At 42.3% G+C, this 21945-nt stretch overlaps 2 protein-coding genes across 7 annotated transcripts in view; one reads left to right on the top strand and one right to left on the bottom strand.

Annotated features, from left to right (window-relative positions):
- WDFY4 (WDFY family member 4) overlaps window positions 1–21945 on the bottom strand; it is a 257168-nt gene that overhangs the window by 36505 nt on the left and 198718 nt on the right. For 3 of the 5 annotated variants that reach the window (XM_070471003.1, XM_070471005.1, XM_070471004.1), the window contains exon 48: window positions 19186–19257. The exons of the other annotated variants lie outside the window; for them this stretch is intronic. In XM_070471003.1, coding sequence (XP_070327104.1) covers window positions 19186–19257 — 72 coding nt within the window. The remainder of the gene's footprint in view (window positions 1–19185; window positions 19258–21945) is intronic. 5 annotated transcript variants of the gene reach the window in all.
- On the top strand, window positions 565–21758 carry LRRC18 (leucine rich repeat containing 18). Of its 2 annotated transcripts, XM_020916238.2 has the most exons (4): window positions 565–714; window positions 5760–5803; window positions 17589–18438; window positions 21521–21758. In XM_020916238.2, exons 3-4 carry the CDS (start codon window positions 17675–17677, stop codon window positions 21540–21542), a joined length of 786 nt encoding a protein of 261 aa, XP_020771897.2. In that variant the 5' UTR covers window positions 565–714; window positions 5760–5803; window positions 17589–17674; the 3' UTR covers window positions 21543–21758. The 2 variants fall into 2 exon arrangements, with proteins under 2 accessions (XP_020771897.2, XP_020771898.2); XM_020916239.2 differs by lacking the exon at window positions 5760–5803.

The raw sequence follows: 21945 nt of genomic DNA, 5'->3' as shown, positions 1-21945 counted from the left end.
TATCTTTGCATCACAGCACTGCTCTGATGTCTGTCCAGGTTCCCCAACCTTGCTCATTCAATACCTTCCTTGGCAGATTTTCTATAAACAGAAAGCAACTCCCTTGCTGGGATTCACCTCTTCCCCCCAATAGAGAAATCATCATTTCAGTCCATTTTATTTAGGCAAACAGTAACAACAGCAAACAGACAAAACATGGTCACATGTATTGCATTAGCTTGCAAAGACTCAAGTGGAGACAAGCTTTTCTATGCAGTCTATAAACCTGAAGCCCCCAGTTTCAGAAAACTTTGAAGGCTATAAATGAGGACAGAGCCCAGGCTGGAGACAGTGAAGATCTCGACCTTGAAAAGAATGTGTTCTGAGCCTTTCTGAGGATGTGGGGCTGAGCCTCAAGGGTGTGGAGTTAGTAGAGCAAAGCCTGCTGAACTTGGTACTTTATTTTAGAAATCTGACAGTGGAAGAGGACTGGGGGAGCAAAAGTCCAGGAAAAGAGAGGGCCTCTGTTTTTCCTCTTTCAGAAAAAGTTCTAGAATTTTGCCTGTGGTCTTTTGTGACATTGCCATCATGTGGAATGGCATGCAAAAGATAAAGGAAATTTACCATCCTACCCCTCATTTCACCGGCTATGAGCTCCAAGGAAGATCCATCATTTCCTTACCATCAAAAAAAGACAGCATTACCAGCAGTATCCAGAAACTCACCTAACCAAAGGTGAGTTCTCTCTGAAAGATTTCTTTTTTCAAAAAATCATGTTCATCTGAAGGCAGTTATGGAATTTTCGTAATGGTCTATGTGAATTTTATGAATATCTCATCACTAAAGTACTTCTTTCAGAATTGGTACTATCCCATAATTATAGCATAAGCTGTAGATTAAACAAGATGCCAGAGATCAATCTTGGCTTTCTAAAGCCCATCTAAGGTTGGAGGGAGCCCACATGGGAAAAAGCATCAGCTCTGGGGTCACTAGAACCTGGGTTCAAATTCTGCCCCCACCACTTGCTTGCTCTGAACTGCTGTCACCTCATCGTTCAAACATGGCTGACCCAGAAGTGCTGGGGAGCAAGTGCGGCCACGGGTCTGGGGCAGGTTAGCACAGGTGTGGGCACAGGGCTCCCTCAGTGGGTATAGTTCTAGTGGATGTTGATGCTCTCCTAGAGCAGGATTGATTCTTTTTTACTCTGGGAGGAAGAACAATGTAGAAAATGAGTGAAGACGTGTTTCTGGTCAAGACCTGCCTTGTTCTGCCAATACTATTCTGGAAGCTCTTAGAATAATTGTGTCACCTGTGAATCAGATCTCCTGCTCTGTCAACTCAGGGTTTGCCATGGAGTCTATGGGGCAAGAGTCCAGGCCTTCAGGCCACCTAGGATGGAGTTGAGAAGAATGGAAGAGTTTAAAGTCACTGAGGCCTAGGTAGGACATTCTGCTTAACCTTACGGTGGCCTAGCATGGTGGGCTCACAGAGGACATCTTACCAACTCACCCTTACCCCAAGACAGGTGTCTAAACTCTTCTGGAAGACTTCCATAGATGGGACACTAACTTCAAGTAGAACTTTGTGGTTGGTCAACAGCTAGGCTGGGTTCAAATTCTTTCCTCTTTTGAGAGTGACTTTTACCTGTGCTATTTCACTTTAATCAAATCTGTGTCTGTGAAGCCCTAGAAATGGTCGAAGCTTGAGTACTGCTGCCACGTGGTATTGGGGCATTCTCTACTCCAGAACCCCAGTGCCCATGGCTTGCCTCACTGTCTTGCCTTTGACTCCACTCCCTTTAGTCCAGCTCCACCTGATTGGCACCTCCCCTCTACCCTGAGCCTGTCTCTCAGAATGAGCCAGAGGCATAGCCCAGGAACTCACATCTCTCCTAGGGAGGCTGGTAGAGAAGACTGCCAGCGGCCTTCAGAGGGTAGGCTAGCCCAGGCCAGAATGGTCTCTGCCAATGGACTCATCTGGCTGGAGGCTACACCCTCTCAGCCCAGGGAAGGATGGGATCTGAGGTGTCCCTGACTGTCCTTCTCACCTCTGGGATTAGGAGGCTATGGCTAGTCCTTAGACACTAAGAAAATAACCAGGAAGAGCCTACAGGGAAACTGGGCCTCCAGAGCTGAAGTAGACATATTTAAGAAGACTGCTGCCTCTCCAAATTCTCCTGTTTCTTTTCTATTCACAAAACAGTTATGAGGCCATGGTGAAACGGGTTAGTGAGTAACTAAGAGATGTCAAGAAAATACAATCCACACTGAGAAGAAAACTCACTCATCTTGTCAAACTGGAAGTGTGTCTACTAATGGTTTGGACTGTGTCTCAGGCCAGCATCTTTTGCCTGGGTGTGGCTCTGGAGGAGCATGCTGGGGAAGCAGTCTGTGGGTTGGGCAGCGTTTTCCGCGAGAAGCTGAGAGACATACTCCGTATGTAAACTCCATCCTCATTTCCTTTCTCAGAAGCAAATTTGGGTTTAGTCTAGTTTTCAAATCTAGATTGTAGGTCAATGCTTGCATACGCAGTTGCTCAGTTGTGTCCAACTCTTTGCAACCTCATGGACGGAAGCCCACAAGGCTCCTCTGTCCATGGAATTTTCCAGGCAAGAATACTAGAGTGGGTTGCCATTTCCTACTCCAGGGAATCTTTCTGACCAGGGATTGAACCTGCATCTCTTGTATCTCCTGCATTGGCAGGCAGATTCTTTACCACTGTGCTTCTCTGTAGGTCAATAGAAATCCAGTAATAGATAGGCATTCTTGGAAAATAGAGATATTCTCCTGAATTAAAGGATATTGACCCCTTTTATTGTGACTTCCTGTCTTAACATGTATAAATATATTATTAAAACAATAATAATATTTGCCTAATGCATTAGAAACTGTAAAGACTTTTTGTTTGTTGTCTAATTTTCACAAGGACTCAATGAGATAGCCGTGATCTCTGTCTTCAGGTGTGGAAATGGAGGTGGGGTAAAAGATGATGTGCAGACTAGAGAACTTCACTAGGGTTTGCTAGAACCTAGTGCAGGCACCCATGAGTGTCCAGCATACCAGGCTTTGCAGAGCATCTATTGGACCATACCTTGACCAAACCTTGACTCCAGGCCCTGACTCTGAAGACAACTGCTTTCCTCTGAAGGGGAAAAGAAAACAAAAGCAAAAACCACCACCACAACAAAAAAAACCCCAAAATGACAACAAAAATCTTTGTTCTGGCTGGATTAGAGGGCAGTTACCTGATTGTCAACTTGGGTATATTTGGAAGTTAAAAATGAACATTAGCAAAATTACTGAATTATTATTGCACAACTATGCTGTAAATCTGATGCTGCTGATGCATGAAGAGTCTGGAGGTTTATATAACTTCAAATTACTTCTAGATGCTGAAATCAAGTGGCTCTGATTTTTACAAAGCTTTATATATCTGCATTTTAAAAGGTATTTATCTAAACAAGTGGTACCTAATCAAGAGTACAAACTTTTACACTGAAAAGGAAACCATAAACAAAACGAAAAGACAACCTAAGGAATGGGAAAAAATGTTTGCAAACAATGTAACCGATAAGGGCTTAATTTACAAAACACACAAACAGCTCATGCAACTCGACAACAACAACAACAACAAAAACCCCAAACAACCCAATTGAAAAACGGGCAGAAGACTTTCATAGACATTTCTCCAAAAGAGACATACAGATGGCCAACAGGCACATGAAACGATTCTCAACATCGCTAATTATAAGAGAAGTGACAATCAAAACTACAATGAGACACATCACACCAGTCAGAGTGGCCATCATTAGAAGTCTACAAATAACAAATGGTGGAAAGGATGTGAAGAAAAGAGAACCCTCTTAATCTGTTGGTGGGAATGTAAATTGGTACAGCCACCATGGAAAACAGTAAGGCGGTTCCTCAAAAAACTAAAAATAAGTTGCCATATGATCCAGCAATTCTATTCTTGAGCATATACCCAGACAAAATTATAATTCAAAAAGACAGATGGACCCTTATGTTCATAGCAGCACTATTTGCAATAGCCAAGACAAGGAAACAATTTAAATGTCTATTGATAGAGGAATGAATAAAGATGTAGTATATATTTTATATTTACACAATGGAATCGTACTTAGCCACAAAAAGAATGTAATAATGCCATTTGCAGCAACATGGATGGACCTAAAGATTATCATACTAAGTGAAATGTCAGAAAGAGAAAGACAAACACCATGATATCACTCACAAACGGAATTTAAGACGTGATCCAAATCAGCACATCTACAAAACAGAAACAGACTCACAATATAGAAAACAGAGTTTGGTTGCCAAGGTAGGGATGGTGGGGAGCTGGTAGGGAAGGAAAGGAATGGGAGTTTGGAGTTAGCAGAAGCAAACTATTATCTATGGAATGAATAAGCAACAAGGTTCCACTGTATAGCTCAGAGAACTATATTCAATATTCTATGACAAACCATAATGGAAAAGAGTATGAAAAAGAATATATTAATATATGTGTGTTGTTTGTTGTTGTTTAGTCACTAAGTTGTGTGCGACTCTTGGTGACCCCATGGACTGTAGCCCTCCAGGCTCCTCTGTCCATAGGATTTCCCAGGCAAGAGTACTGGAGTGGGCTGCCATTTCCTTCTCCAGGGGATCTTCCCAAGCCAGGGATCAAACTTGTGTCCCTGCATTTGCAGGAAGATTCTTTTACCACTGAGCCACCTGGGAAGCCATATGTGTGTGCATATATATATGTATGTGTGCATGTGTACATAACTGATCCACCTTTCTGTACAGAAGAAATTAACACAACATTGTAAATCTATAGTTCAATAAAATTTTTAAAAATTAAAATCAATGTATTGTTTTCATATATTTTCTCCCTTAAAATATTTAATTTTATTTTTGTTTATGTTTTATAACTTTCAGATTACTTATTTTCTAATTTAAATGATATGTTTTTAGAAAATTCTAATTAGAAGCGCACTAAGTTTTAGAAGTTCAGGTAACTTTTAATTTTCTAGTCATCTTCATTTGCTCATTATGTTAAATCCATTTATTGTCTAAATTAAATGATCAATTTTATTTCATTTTGGATAGATATTAGTATTCATATATTTAAGAAGTTAACTATATTTTTATAGTTAACTATATTTCTAACTTAATGGCTTACCATATTTTTATTTTTTCATTTGAATTTTTTCATTTTCCTTTTTCATACCTTCCAAAATTTTCATTGCTTGGCTTAATTTTGCATTTCAAATGATTTATTTGAAAATTATTTCATTTATTTTTTAATTCAATCTGGGTAATACAGTTTATTTTTATATTTTTGTTTCTATATATGCATTTTCTAATTTTCCTATAATGTTATTTTATTATTTGCAAAATAATTTTAACATTTAACCTTTTTGCCAAATAAATAAACAAACAGATAAGACATCCTCTCAAAAACCAAAGAGCAGAAAGAAATACTGAGGCAAATTACAAGGAAGTCGAATGATATTTCATGAGCCACATTAAGATATCTGTCCCTTTGAAGAAGCAAGCGTGGCTCTTTCCCTTCTGTTAGCAACGTGCACTTCCGGCGGTCGCCATGGAAAGCAGCTGTCCTGTACTGTAATCCCCAGGGCATTGCTGGGGGAAACCAGGAGGAAGCCCTGTACAAGCCCCTGGGACCCCAGACCCTGTCCTGGAGACACTTTGAGCCCAGCCTTCCTTGCAGGCTGGCGTCAAGATTATGCTAATTAACGCCAGGTCTCTTGTTGCCAGGTGACAAAGTTTCACAGTCGAGGAGGAAGAACTGGGACATCAGGGTAAGCATTCCTCTGGTGGCACTTATTTTACTTTAATTCTGCCAAACAACACCTCTTTAAACTCTTTTTCTCTCCTCCTCTAAGCAAGCAACTTTGGAAATGCAGGCTTCCCTTGCGTGCTTTATTTACAAACCCCATATGCCAGCTGATTCGTTACAGAGAAGGGGAGGAAGCCAGCCCGAGCCCCAGTTAGGGAGGGCACCTTGCTGGCATCCTCAGGCACCTGGGCCATGGACAAGCTTGGGAGGTTAGTGTGGGGATCCGTGGGCCTTTGGGGTCCCCTCGACGATCTTTCAACGTCTGAGTCCCCTTGAGTGTTGTTTCCTGCTCCACAAGCAGGTGGAGACGAGTGTGTGTGCTACTTCCTCACCCGGCCAATCACCCCTCTAAGGAAACTCTCAGGCTGGAGGCTGGAGCCTGTGAAGGGAACCTGATGACTGCTGACTGTGCTGGGGTTTACAGCACAGTCTATCTTTTGAGAAGTCTAGAGGCAAACCCTGTCTTTGAGTGATCCTGAACCCCGGAACCCACAAACACATGGTTGAGTCTCAGGCTGCGGTGGGCCGTGCAAGGAGGTACTCAGCATGGAACACACTAGACTACACACTTCACGTCCCTATTTCTACCACAGACAAAGGTAAGTGCTGTTACTTCGAGTCTCCGGGAGTTTGGATGAACTACTTAGCCTCTCTGAGCCTCAGGTGCCATATCTGTCCAGTGGAGACCAAAATCAATAAATACATGTGGCAGGTGTAAGAATTATAGTGTCTGTAAAATGCCTGGCCTGGAGTAAGTGTGGAGTAATTTGAAGGAGGCGGTCAATATGGTGCTGTTGGGTGAATTTATCAGCATTATTTGCATCATAAAGGTGCTAGGAACCAGATTACCATTCACTGAGTACCATTTAACATACAATCACTTAGCATACAGTCATCACCTCAATTTTCACAAAAACCTGCAATTTTCTAACCCATTTTGCAGATTAGTAAACTGAGCTCACAAATAAAATCAGATTATCAGTGAGGGTAGGGATGGAGCCCAGTTCTACTGGCCTCCAAGCTTCCACATTCCCCCTCAAGGTATCTCACAGCTTCACAGGTGGGCAGGTTTTATAGCAAAGGCTTTCTCAATGCTGGGGGTTGTCCTACAGCAGATGGGGGTACCACATGGGGGTGCCTGCCAGTGCACACTGCTGGGGTATACCTGAATCTGCACCATGTCCACCCCTCAGCAAGTTCTCACTGGGGCCAGATGGGGCGTGGTGCAGAAAAAATGCAGGTATCACTGGACACTTAAGAACTGCCCCCAACTGTGGGATCCTGGTTGAGGTGTGAGGCACTGTGCCTCAGAAGAGCTGTCTCTCTGGCTTTCAGATGGAGTAACCCAAAGTCTGCCCCTGGGAGGCAGGGATGCCCCAGCAAGGAAGGATGCTGGGCTGTGGGGTCTGGATCAGGTTTCTACCCAGTTGGAATCCTGGTGTCCTGGCTCTCCTGTCATCAGTTATTGGTCCTGTCCAGCTATCACGCCTCTCTGCACTCTGTCCCCCACAGTCACAACAAAGGTCTTCATGGTCCTCACTCACCCTTACCTCGCCCTTCAGAAGCATCCACTTTTTTTTTTTTTTTTAATTTTTATTAGTTGGAGGCTAATTACTTTACATCATTACAGTAGTTTTTGTTATACACTGACATGAATCAGCCATGGATCTACATGTATTCCCCATCCCAGTCCCCCCTCCCACCTCCCTCTCCACCCGATCCCTCTGGGTCTTCCCAGTGCACCAGGCCCGAGCACTTGTCTCATGTACCCAACCTGAGCTGGTTATCCGTTTCACCCTAGATAATACACATGTTTCAATGCTGTTCTCCTGAAACATCCCACCCTCGCCTTCTCCCAGAGTCCACAAGTCTGTTCCATACATCTGAGTCTCTTTTTCTGTTTCGCATATAGGGTTATCGTTACCATCTTTCTAAAGTCCATATATATGTGTTAGTATACTGTAATGGTCTTTATCTTTCTGGCTTACTTCGCTCTGTATAATGGGCTCCAGTTTCATCCATCTCATTAGAAGTGATTCAAATGAATTCTTTTTAATGGCTGAGTAATATTCTATGGTGTATATGTACCACAGCTTCCTCATCCATTCGTCTGCTGATGGGCATCTGGGTTGAGAAGCATCCACTTTTATAATTCTATTTACAGAAGTGGAGGCTGAAGCTCAGAGAGGCTCCTGAGACTGTCTAGGGTCACAGGATGGCATCTGGGGAGCTGGGTGGCAATGCATGTGGATCTAAGGGCCCTGCACTTCTCTCCCCGCCAAGCTGCTTCTCTGAGCCCAGTTTCTTTATCTGCAAGGGAGGGCCTGGCTGTGAGAAAATGCAATTGTGTCTGTCTGGCAATAGCAGTGCTTAAACCACGTTGATTGAAACAGAATTAGTTGATTGAAACTGAATTAATGATCATCTCTTGGGGTTTAAAGGTACTAGCACCGACTTTGGTTCTTTGCTTTCTGGGTGTCAAGGTTGCGTTGCGTGCTTTGAACATGTTGGTTGATGAACAAGGCATTTCTAGGCTGTTAAACTAATAATCTTAATATTTTATTTTAACTGTAAGGCACCTATTCCCTTTTGTTCCTTTAACAAATCCAATTAAAACAAAGCACTTTCAGAATTACAAAAGAGATGCTATTAAACCAATAAGAAATCATAATCTTTTGCTATTGGGCCATGTGACCCCCTGGGAACTTTTGCTTCAAATAAGAGTGGAATTCTTATTACCCTCCAGGGGGAAGGGGCCCGTTTGACAGATAATGGCTTCCCAGGCAGCCCTTGTGCAGTCCCACATGGGTGCTGAGGACAGAGAAGTAAATAATATTAGAGGTAGAGGAACCTGTACATGTGTAATATAAAATCCTTAGTGCTGCGTTGATCAAATTAACCAGATAATCACCAAATGAAGTGAACCTTCCACACAGACACTGTGTCTGCTGCAGCTCTGATGTCATAGGAGGAACATCTCGCCCAGAAGCCCTGGATTAAGTTGAGTGGCGTGAGCTTGGATAAACTGCTTTACACCCACCTCACCCCCCAGGTCCCTATCTTTGGGTAGGAGGAATATTCCTACCTCAGAAAGTCATGAGGACTGAAGAAACCAGAGGGCAAATCGGAGGGCACTTGCTTTGTGAAGGTGGCGTGAAGGGCCTCTAAAGGCTGGGTGTGCGTAGGAGAACGTGTGTGCTGGAGGCCGTGGAGGGGTGGACAGCATCAGGGGTCCGACAAAGTCTGCAGTTTGGGACTCACAGAAGTGCATCTTACAAGTGTTTGCTTTTCAGGTGAGGCCACGCCATGAAAATGCACTTCTGGTGACCGCACACAGCGTCTCAGGGCCCGGCACAGCGGGCAGACACCCTTCCACCCCTGCCCAGGGCAGCAAAGGGCCAGCTTCTCTGGTGGGCATGTGGGAATGCAGTGCGCTAGTGTTCTGAGGCCATGCTGGATGAAAAATGGAATCTTTAAGGAGGCCCACATCACGGGAGCCCAGGGGTACCGGAGGGACTGAGGAAGAATAGGTTTCTGTCTCCATCATTACTCTCTTGTCCTAATTTTTCTTAAGAAGTCAAATTATTTCAGTTTATTTTAACACAACATGTTATGGGAATATTGCTAAAATTCTGAGAAGATATACAAATAGAATAGTAACATACAATAATTTTAAAAATTTCTAATACATGTTTTCCTCTTTTTTTAAAAAAAGGATATGTATAAAATTTATTTGGGGAGGGGGCACACACCTACTAAATGAAGTGGCTGGTAGCATTACATGTAGCCTTTAAACTGTTTCCCTGCCCCCTCTCATTGTTGATCTTCAAGCTCTTACACTTAAATGACTCCACTAATGCTATTAAAATAATTTGAAATTCATACTATTCAACTACATTCCGATCTATCTACATATACATGCATCTATGAAGACAAGAACCCCACACAGTGGTCCCTAGACAGTGGAGTGACAGGCAACAAGCCTAGAGCAAAGGCAACTGGGGGAAAAGAAAGGCAGGACAGTATAGTGGGAAGACCATACACTTTGGTATTACACACCCAAGCTTGTGGGTGTGTAATACCTAGGGAACCTAGGCTTAGCTGAGCTGTGTTGTCTTGTGAACTTGGGGAAGTCACTTCACTTCTCTGAGCCTTAATTCTCTTATATTAAAAATAGGATGGACACTTGCATGATTGCTATGGAGATTAGAGATACAGAAAGGGCCCAGCAGCATGCTGGCAATAGTTACTTTGGTACATATCACCTGAATGAAGAGTAGTAAGTGGCTCTTGACATTACGAAGCATTTCCAAAACCGATTTCAGAAAACCCTCACAATCACGGGGTCCCTGTAAGATTTCACCCCTCCTGCCTGTCATCCTCATTTCCCTCCATCAACTCCACCAAGCGTCTGGTGGAGGTACTGCTGGAAACTGCACAGAAATCTTTCTCCCTCTAGTCTGTCCGTATCCTAGCAATCTGTCCTTCTGCCCACAGGAAAGCAGAGCTCAATATAGCTGGGGGCAGAAGTGAAAAAAATAAAAGCACTTCATGTCTATACCTCCAGTGAGTCTATACTCCAAAAGGCAGATCTAGTTGTAGAAAACACAGCTCCTGGCCCAGAGTGGATTCTGCACAAATAGTTAATTCTTTCCCCCAGCTCAGATGACTCTTGAGTCAAACATACGTGCCTGTTTTAGAAGTCTGGCCAAGGTTCTAGACACATCTCATTGACACGCAGTGCCAAGGTGACCACCCACATCTCCACCTGCCACGGGGCTTCTCATGTGAAGGGACAGCTCTGTCTGGGAAGGGCTGGGGGACATGGGGAGCCATCTCAAGGCTCACGGGATGTCACAGCAGAGGTGAGGCTCTCCTCTTACATATCTATGAATGTGTCCTATTAGAGTTAGGAGAGAGAATAATGAATGACTTTTGAACGACTGACTTCACTGAGGGAAATTTGAATTACTTCCTCTTAAGAGATGTCCCACAGTGAAAGATATTTCTCCCCTGACAAAAGATATCTCTCCTCCGACGACACAAAGCTTGCTAAGTTAGTCCCAAACACGGGCTGTGAAACAATGGTGACTTTGGGGGTTTCAGTCCCACAAAATATCTGTCTCAGTCTCAGTGCATCAACAAAAAGGGTAAAATAATTATGAGATCATGTTAGCAAAATGTTTAAAGATATCAGATACGTGTGTGTGTGTGTGTGTGTGTGTGTGTATATATAATTGTTCTTAAAAATATAAAGATACATGAGTGTGAAGCATCAGATAAATTCTAGCATTCTAGTGAAAGATAATGATCTTACAACTGAAAATGCTTGCAGATATTCTGATGGTTTTAAAATATAAGTTGCCATTACATTTTTAATTTAGATATCCATGGGGTGTCCCACCATGCTGGTTGATTCACAATGACTAGAAAGAAAAATTAATTAGAAATTAAAGTCAAACCAACTGAACCAGTTTTAATAAAGTATAAAAACCAATTGTATAAAACAAAAAGTACATTTAGAAACTTCTATTTGTGTTTCTAAGCTGTTCATGTGAAATGAAATCTATTATTTGACTACCCTCTATCAGTCTATCTGACTATCTATCTATTCACCCATCTGTCTATCTATCCTACCCATCTATCTGATTATCTGTTTACAATCTTTCTCCCTATAATTGCCCTTGTGTGGATTGACCCTATGCTGATATTTGAAGATTCTATGAATTGATAATGACAGGTCATCAAATGAGATTTAGCTGTACTGAAAGCTCATCTATTTCACACTTCTTTTGCCAATACGTATTCTCCCACCCAGTGGGCAGACCTAGGCAGGATGCTGGCCATTCAGAGTTGAATGAAAAAAAGGGATGGATGTCCCTGGGCTCTGGGGGTTCTGGCACTGGTGTGCTTCTAGCAGCTCTCACAGCTTAGAGGGGTCAGAATGGACCCTGAGCAATAAACCCTGCTTTCCCTAGCCAAGAGCAAGTGTCCCAGACAGCTAAAGTAGGAGAAACATGAAGCGGGTGGGGACTGAGCAGGCAGCTTCTGGTCTGGGCTATCTGGGGGCCCATATGTGCTGAGAAAGAGAAGTGTGTTATCCCAGCTAGCCCCTACTTTGCCTGCAGGTGATGAGTGACTGAGCAGGCTCTGAGTCAAAGGGCCTGTTTGGAGAAGTCCTTGTGGATAGCTCCATGCTGCTTCCTCCCCATCAGTCATCAGAGATGAGAGGCTTCTTACCATGGAGCAGGTGGGCTTCGGGGAGTAGGCACAGCTGGGCTTAACTGGTTGGATCTTCAGTCTATGGGAAGCATTCTTCCCAGCTAGGGCCTTCTGCCTTTACTTACTGTGCTTGTTCTCCCTGAGCTGAACTTTGTCTTAATTAAATGTAAGAAATACAAAAGACAGCCTGGGCTTTTTGGGGCTCAGAATAATCTGGTGGCCAGAATCAGTAGCAATCTAGATTTTAACTTTTTGAGTTTAGAAACTGGCCCCATTTATTGTTTACCTGTATAAATAACATAGAGACTAGGTACCTAGTAGGGTCTCAATAAACTTACTGAATGAGGGTATAAATGAATGAATGAATGCAGGGATAAGCACATGGACTTGGCTCAAATTAGACCCAAAGAAGTAACAAGAATCATGGACAAAGGAAACTTTGCTATGCTTTCAGATCCAACTATACTTTCAGAGTTGCCAAATAAAATACAGAACTATGCAGTGTTTGGGACATATGTATACTCAAATCTGTCCATTGTTTATCTGAAGCTCAGATTTAATGGGGGTATCTTGCAATTTTATTTGTTAAATCTGGCAACTTTACCATGAGAAGTCATTGATAAACACGACTAGAACACAGGCTCCCCCTATCTCAGTCCATATTTGTTTTAATTATGATTTTAACTCAAGGGCAGTAGGACAGCTTTTCTGATATGCCACCTTGTGCACAGCTGTTCCCCAAAGTGTGCGTGTCCATACACATGGTTTGCATGCATACATACCCCAGCAGTGCCCACATGATACACACGTGGATGCCCTTTACAAGGCAAAACATCCAGTTAGTTCAGTTGCTCTGTCATGTCCGACTATTTGTGATCCCATGGACTGCAGCACGACAGGCTTCCCTGTCCATCACCAACTCCCAGAGAGTACTCAAACTCATGTCCATTGAGTCTGTGATGCCATCCAACCATCTCATCCTCTGTCATCTCCTTCTCCTCCCGCCTTCAATCTTTCCCAGCATCAGGGTCTTTTCAAATGAGTCAGCTCTTTGAATCAGGTGGCCAAAGTATCGGAGCTTCAGCTTCAGCATCAGTCCTTCCAGTGAATATTCAGGACTGATTTCCTTTAGGATGGACTGGTTGGATCTCCCTGCAGTCCAAGGGACTCTCAAGAGTCTTCTCCGACACCACAGTTCAAAAGCATCAATTCTTCGGCACTCAGATTTTATAGTCCAACTTTCACATCCATACATGACTACTGGAAAAACCATAGCTTTGACTGGACAGACCTTTGTTGGCAAAGTAATATCTCTGCTTTTTAATATGCTGTCTGCTGCTGCTGCTGCTGCCAAGTCACTTCAGTTGTGTCCAACTCTGTGCAACCCCATAGATGGCAGCCCACCAGGTTCCCCCATCCCTGGGATTCTCCAGGCAAGAACACTGGAGTGGGTTGCCATTTCCTTCTCCAATGCATGAAAGTGAAAAGTGAAAGTGAAGTCGCTCAGTCGTGTCTGACTCTTAGCGACCCCACGGACTGCAGCCTACCAGGCTCCTCCATCCATGGGACTTTCCAGGCAAGATTACTGGAGTGGGGTGCCATTGCCTTCTCCAGATATGCTGTCTAGGTTGGTTATAACTTTTCTTCAAAGGAGTAAGCGTCTTTTAATTTCACAGCTGCAGTCACCATCTGCAGTAGAATAAAGTCTGTCACTGTTTCCCCATATATTTGCAGTGAACTGGTGGGACCAGATGCCATGATCCTAGTTTTCTGAATGTTGAGTTTTAAACCAACTTTTCCACTCTCCTCTTTCACTTTCATCAAGAGGCTCTTTAGTTCTTCTTTGCTTTCTGCCATAAGTGTGATGTCATCTGCATATCTGAGGTTATTGATATTTCTCCCAGCAATCTTGATTCCAGCTTGTGCTTCATCCAGTCCAACATCTCTCATGATGTACTCTGCATATAAGTTAAATAAGCAGGGTGACAATGTATAGCCTTGACGTACTCCTTTCCCAATTTGGAACCAGTCTGCTGTTCCATGTCCAGTTTTAATTATTGCTTCTTGACCTGCATAGAGATTTCTCAGGAGGCAGGTCAGGTGGTCTGGTATTCCCATCTCTTTCAGAATTTTCCACAGTTTGTTGTGATTCAAACGGTCAAAGGCAAAACATTGGGGCGTGAAAAAATCAGACTTCCCAGTCAGGCTGAGAATGGGAAGTAGATTATGACAGAAATAGTCTATTGAGGTTTTTTCTTTTTTTTTAATTTAAATTTACCTGCAATAAAGTGGGTATACAGTTTTTTGGTATACAGTTCTCTGAGCTCTAACGTGTACAGCTTCATGTAGCCACCACCACAGTCAGGGTCCAGGCAGTTCCAATGCTTCAGAAAACTCACTTGTGCAGGTCTGTTGTCAAACCTTCCCCATCCCTAGTCCCTGACAACCAACCCCCAATCTGGTTTCTATACCTGTGGTTGTGATGTTTCCAGAAAGCTATATAAATGGTCTCATTCATTATGTAGACTTTTAAGACTGTCTTCTTTACTTAGCAGGATGATTTTGAGAGTCATCCAAGTTGTTGCATGTATTAGTAGATTGTTCTCTTTATGCTTAATAGTACCCATTATAAGGATAAGCCACAATTTCTTATCCATCCAGGCACTGAAAGACCTTCAGATTTTTTGTTTCCCTTTGTGAAAAAAGCGAATAGAGCAATTATAAACACAAGTTTTCATGGGAACTTGAGTTTTTGGCTTTGGGGGGTGGGGGTTAAGTATTTAGTTGGGGAAACGCTGGGTCATATAATAAGTGTATGGTTAATTTTATCAGAAATTGCCAAACTTTTTTTCATGGTGATATTACCATTTTGAATCCCCATCAACAATATGTGAGCATTCTAGTTGCTCCACACGCTCACCAAATCTTTGTATTATTGGTTTTTATGTTGTTTGTTTGTTTGTTTGTTTTTTGTTTTAGGCACTTTAGTAACTGTGCAGTGGTATCTGACTGTGATTTTCATTTACATTTCCCTAGTGACTGATGACACTGAACAATACTTCGTGGTTTTGCAGCTTATTAACCATCCATACAACTTCTATGGTGAAATGTTTCATTAAATATCTTGGGCATTTTAAAAAAATTGTATTGTTATTTTCTTATTGTTGACCTTGAGTTCTTTATAGATTCTGGATACTAGTTCTTTGGTGGATATGGGGTTTTGTTTGTCTTTCAGAGCAAGGATTTCAAGTTTTGTTGAGGTCCAAATTGTCAGTATTCCCTTTTATGGGTTATACTTTTGCCAAATTCAAAGTCATGAAAAGTTTCACTCCACATTTCCTATAGTCTTTGCACAGTAAGTTTACTTCCCCATTCTCTTAGTTTAATTTGCTTTTGTTTATTTAAACTGAGATGGCATATAACTGAATCTTTTATTTTATAATCCACCTGATTGCTCTAGAGATTAAAATATACATACTTATCTTTCTATAGCTTACTGAGAATTAAATTTTACTATTTCCAAAACAACTTAAAAGTCTTACCTACCATCTAGGTCTCATTAACTTCTCCCATTATGTTGTAGTTGTTGGTATGCATTCCATCTACATACATTGATAGTTAAAATTTTTACTTTCAGCCATCACTTGTATTTTAAAAATTGTAAAAGGAGAAAAAACACAGCCTATTATATTTATCAGATATTTATCATTTCCATTGCTCTTCCCTTATTCTCAAAGTTCAAGCTTCTCTCTAGTTTCTCTTTCATCTAAAGATTCCTTTATTTTTCATTCATCTGAGATTATCTATTTTGCCTTCATTCATAAAGGATGTCTTCATTCATGGTCTGGTTGACAGTTCCTTTTCTCAGCATTATTTAAAAATATTTTTTCCAGTTACCTCTGGCCTCCACAGTTTCTAGTGAGAAACCTATAGTAATTTATATTGCTGTTTAACAGTATGCAACATGTTGTTTTTTTCTTTAATTTTTGCTTTAATTTTGAGTAGTTTGATTCTGTCTGAATGTGGATTTCCTCTCAGGAAGAGGAAATGGCAACCCACTCCAACATCCTTGCTGGGAAATCCACAGTGGAGCCTGGTGGGCTACAGTTCACGGGGTTGCAAAGTCAGTCATGATTGAGCGGCTGAGCATGCGTGCACTACATGTGTTACACAAACATAGCTCCTGATAAAGGGCCTGGATGATGAAGCAGAGAAAGTGCAGAGCACATCCCCACCCATCCCTGCAGAAAAATGGAGGCAGTGCCTTTGTCTCCTGACAGCATGCTTCCTCCGGGCAGGGGGAACTTGATCCAAAATAGAAAATCAGCAAGCAAGAGACACCAAGTTGTAGAAAGAAAAGAGCTTCTAGAACTGGCAGGCCAATTGCATCTTCTTCCTAACTGTAGACCTTCTTCACGCCTGAGCCTCAGTCTTCTTTTTATAATGCTGCTAAGCCTATGGATCTTACTGTATTGTTGAGAATTAAAATCAGTATGTGCAAAGGTCCTGACAATAATTTAATAGTTAAGATAAATCAGGCTTTTCCTATGTACCAGGCACTGTTGCAACACTTTATAGTTTACTTTATACTCCATAAGAGTTCTTAAAGGGGGCTATTTTCACAAATGAGGAAATTGAGGCACTGAACATTTAAGAAAATTGTTTGTGGTGGAACTGGACTTCTAAGCAAGTCTTCTGAGGCCAGAATCAACCTGTCACTGTATGTGCTGCTTTCTGATGGTGGAAGTCCTAACTGTCCTAACGGTCCTAGATGTGATAGTCCTATCACGTCTATTGGTACAGAGGTGTCTACAGTTGAATTACAGTGTGAAGGACGTGAGGGGCAGAAGACAAGGTGGTTGGAGGTGGAAAAAGGCAGCACTGCCTTCTGTTCTTCCAGGCTCTACCCTGACCCTCTCCTCTGTGCTCATGGGCTTGGTGTATACACATTCTCCTACTTGGGGGCTTTTCTGTGCCACTTTTATTACACCGCAATTATGGTAGCAGTGACTAGCTCCTCTGGGTCCAAAAGGTGAAGACAGATGTAATACGTAAGTCATTATTAACTCCTTCCACCTTACTCCTTTATATGAAGGCTATATTGCCTCTGACAACTCAGCAGTCCCACCCTAGGGATTCATAGGATAACTCGAAGAAAAGACTAGATTTATATGAGGATTGGGGAAAGGGCACATATCTAAGACATTACTCTGCCCCCAACGCACACCCAGAAGGGGGTGTATGTAATAATCCAGGATATAAGTCAGGGAATGGCATAGCCGGAGGGGCACTGAACATCCTTCAGGCCAACCTTGGACCTCCCATTTTACATCTGGGAGCATGAGGTGTGAGGAGGGCATTCAATTTGCTGGAGGTCTTCGGCTAGGTTCCTTCTGCTAATGGCCTAGCTTCTCTCCACTCTCCTCTTTCTCTCCTTTTAAACCATTAGATGTAGAACATTATGATTTGGGGGTAGTCCAGTAACCTTAAATCATCTGACTGGACATTTTTTCTCTTTTTACCAGGGTCTATCTTCTAGCAGTTTCATGTTATATTTCCTCTACCTGAACACCAATCAATGAGAACAACATACTTCCTTTACTAAAAGAACATGGCCAAGGGAGCAAAAGGCCCCAAGGGCAAAAAGATCACCCTCGCTGTGGCCAAGAATTGTATCAAGATCACATTTGATGGAAAGAAACGTCTTGACTTGAGCAAGATGGGAATTACCACCTTTCCCAAGTGTATTTTGCGACTCACTGATGTGGATGAGCTCGACCTTAGCCGGAATTTGATCAAGAAGATTCCTGATGCCATCTCCAAGTTCCAGAACCTGCGGTGGCTGGACTTGCACAGCAACTATATTGACAAGCTCCCCGAGACCATCGGTCAGATGACCTCTCTGCTCTACCTCAACGTCAGCAACAACAGGCTGACCACCAACGGGCTGCCCGTAGAGCTCAACCAGCTCAAGAATGTCCGCACTGTGAATTTAGGCCTGAACCATCTGGACAGCGTGCCCACCACACTGGGTGCTCTGAGGGAGCTCCATGAGGTGGGGCTCCATGACAACCTGCTGAGCAACATTCCCAACAGCATCTCCAAGCTCCCCAAGCTGAAAAAGCTCAACACAAAGCGAAATCCCTTTCCCAAGGCAGAGTCGTCGGATATGTTTGTGGATTCCATCAGGAGGCTGGACAACCTATATCTGGTGGAAGAGAAGGATCTGTGTGGGTCTTGCCTGAGAAAATGCCAACAGGCCCGGGACAAGCTGAACAAAATCAAGAGCATGGCCACAGCGACACCAAGAAAGGCCATCTTTTCCACTTTGGTCTCACCCAACTCCATGGCCAAGGAATCCCAAGAAGATTGGAGGTGATCTGGGACCCTGACCCTTAAGCAGGAAGGGAAAAGGGAGGGGGAGGGAAGGTGACAATGGGCTGCATCCTCAGAAAACTGAGAGATCCTGCCATTACTGCAATAGCTTCTCCAACCACGCCCATAAAATACCTTTCCCTACCTCCTTGGCTTGTGATTTTGTTGATCAAAAGGGTTTTAGTTCTTTGCCATTTCATACACTTCTGTCTTCTCTCCATGTACACATCCACACATACAGGCACAATGAATCTGGAAAGGGCCATCCATCTCATTTTTGCTCTAGACCTCTCTTGCCTACAGCCTGTGGCCTGGGCAGCTGACACAGTCTTGTCTCATTATCACAGGTTTCAGGATCAACTACCAGTTCCCCAGTGTGGAGTTTTTTCTCCTGGAATGCTTTGGGCCAGGGCTTCAAAAGTCAGGCATCTCTAAACATTGGTTGGTAGCAGGGCAGATGGACATTTAGTCTTGGGGAGGGGACAAAACTGGGCCACAGAGTTGGACAGGTATTATCATTAAGTATTTGCATTAACATTTTGCGCTCAAAGCAGTCCTATTCTTTTCTCTTTTCTACATTTGCATAATTTGCTCTAGTAGCTTTTAGACTAAACCTGCAAGCCCTTGACTGTCTGTGAATGAATGAGGTTCACTCCCATCTAATGATGTGCAATGCTTTTCCATACCTTCGCGGAATAAGGAAAGGATGGGTAAAAATAGGGGTTGCTGCAGTCAATAGATAAATACCTTACTAGGCACTGTGCTAGTACGTTCAGGGACTGTGTCCTGTGGGGGAAAGCTTGTCCTGCCCTTTGCGACCTGTAGGAAAGGCAGGTAGAAAGAAGACAGGGCATAATGTCATTGTTTGAGGAAGTTAAGAGATCAGAGCCTAGTGGTGTGCAGGGCTAACCTGGCACAGAGATAAGATAAAGTTTCTGCAGTTGGACAGATCTGGGCCCAGGGAAGCTTTGCTTTTTACTTGCTACCTCCCTGGGCATTTTGCTTAGCTTTGGTTCCTTCATCTGTACAGTGGAAATAACACCAGCCCAACTCCAACGGTTGTCATGCATCTCAAGCAGATAGCTCATGAGAGTGAGTACTCAGTATAAGTCAGTTCTCTCTAAGAACTAGAGCTCAGGGCATCTCAGAGCAGAGATCCCACTTTGGACAGTGCCTTTAGTCACTCTAGATCTGCTTGCAGAACTCACAATAGCTGAGGACTTTCTCTGTACCACTCACTCACACTTTTACACTGCCTAAAAGAAAGGGAAGATAACTTTAGAAAAGTTTCTTGTTGTTTGTTGTTTTAAATCAAGGCTTTCCTGAGCTGACAACAAGTTTTGTAGTCATCAGTGGAAAAGCACTGAGAGATTTAATAGATATCAATTAGTTTGCTACAACTAATATATTTCTTTTCCATGTTATACACACCACAGCAGACAGCACATTTCTTTTCTTCACTCCTCATTGCTTATTTTCCTTAGAAATGCTTGACTACTGTATTATACTTCTAAAATCTCTGAAAATACAGATTCAAAATTTCCTTTATAGTTTTTCTTGTTTATTAAATGTTGTCTATTATAAAAGTAAGAATACCACAGCATAGTTTTAAACAGAGCAGCTTAAATATCCACAGCTCTAAAGTGTAAGTCAGCTATAATATTGACAGATTTCCCTACTAGTTATTTTTCTGTGTATATTTTTATGCATAGTTAAAATAATAACATTCACATCATTTTTATCCTCCTTTGAAACACATATGGCTGCATGGTCTTAATAACCCTAATTTAAAACATCTGCAAGATAGTCAAACATAGATATACATAACTAAGTTCTGTTGGACATTTAGGTCACTTACCAAATCGTTTTGTGATAAAGCCTGTATGACTAAAATCTTTAAAATATTTTGCATTATTTCCTTGATATATCTTCATTATTGCAAATATTGTACTAAAGTGTATGTTTTTAAAACAATTTTTGATATATGCTACTAAGTAGCTTATAAAATGCTTGCACCCATTTATCAGTCTACCAGTAATATATTAGAGAACTCATTTCATTGCCTTCTTGTGAGTCCTGAATGTCAACCTTTATATTTTCTTCTTCATTTAAAGTCCAAAATGATTTCTTAGAATCCCTTCTATAGATGACTAGAGGACACATGACTGTGAAATGAATAATGAGATGTCATGGTTGAGGCCCAGGAGACCCCACCAGAATGTCAGGCCTTGAACACATCCCTAAATAGCCACCCCGCTAGTTTAGCTACTTCATCTCTGACCCAAGAAATACAGAAGCCATGCAAAGGCATTTGATCTGAACAAGAAGTGATGAATGTGGATGCTGCCCATTTCCATTCCTCCCACTTGAGATACTTTTTCTTTAGAATTAATGAGTTAAGGAGACAAATCTACCTGTTTCCCCTACAAAGGGTCTTAGTCTGGAACACAGATTTCTCCTTTAGCCCTTCTGCTTTGTTGTAACAACTTCCCCCACTGTGCTTGGTTTGCGAAATCTCTCTCTAGCGCCTCTCCTGGGTTTACCTCCAACTGACACCTTTTTGCCATCTTTGGTCTTGTGCTTTATGCTACTTTTGTTCTTAGAGCCATGTCTCAGGAAGGGGTTTCAAGTGCATTGAACGTCACCAGGACTGAGAAATAAATGGGCAGGGGCCTTTGATATGCCCCAGGATACATTTACCTTAGACCTCTGGTTCATCAGGAAACCCTGGCAATATTATGAGTGAAGCTGGGAGACAGAGCTCAGTTATGAAGCTTCTTCTACATTTTATTCCTCTTTTTGTCAGGGAAAGGTTTAATGATGATGCTCCCTCATGCCCTAAAATACCACAGTCACCTTTACTTCCTAGAGAGTGTATTGGGCCCCAAAATACTTGATAGGAAAACCACAGGGTTTCCTCTTTCCTCAAACAGAACAAAACCCTCATTCCTGCTAACCCAGTCACCACCCTCTCTGAAAGCCAGGCATGACCTAGGTGATCCTTGTGTGACCTCTGCCCTTGCTGTGTTTCTCCTCCATGATTTGGAGTAACTGCCTTGGCCTCTTGTGTCTTCATCCCCAGGATACGCTCAACATCACCCTAGAGTAGCTTATGGCAAAAACTTGAAGACTAATCAGCTCACAAGAGTAAACAGCTCTGAAGAAGAAAAGCCCTCAGTTAGGAGAAGAGAGAGAGTGGCAAGGGGAACATTCCGGAAGCCAGGCTCTCCAGTGCTGGCCAAACCACTGACTTGTTTTTTATATTGATTTTGCTTCTCTTGCGTTAGATTACTTGTGTGTGAAAATGACTTTGGGAAATACTTGGTGTGTGGTTTCTTTTTAATGTATATAGAGGAAATATTTAAGAAAATGATATATATAAACTATAGACAAAGATTTAAAAAAAGACTTTAAGACTTAAAAGATTTATGGTCTTTACACTTCACTTTAACTGGTAAGATCCCAACACCAATTGCCTCAGATAATTAAATATGTATAATGTAATAC

This window comes from Odocoileus virginianus, chromosome 7, assembly GCF_023699985.2.
Source record: "Odocoileus virginianus isolate 20LAN1187 ecotype Illinois chromosome 7, Ovbor_1.2, whole genome shotgun sequence".
Classification (NCBI taxonomy): domain Eukaryota; kingdom Metazoa; phylum Chordata; class Mammalia; order Artiodactyla; family Cervidae; genus Odocoileus; species Odocoileus virginianus.
This window is presented reverse-complemented; position numbering and strand designations above follow the sequence as displayed.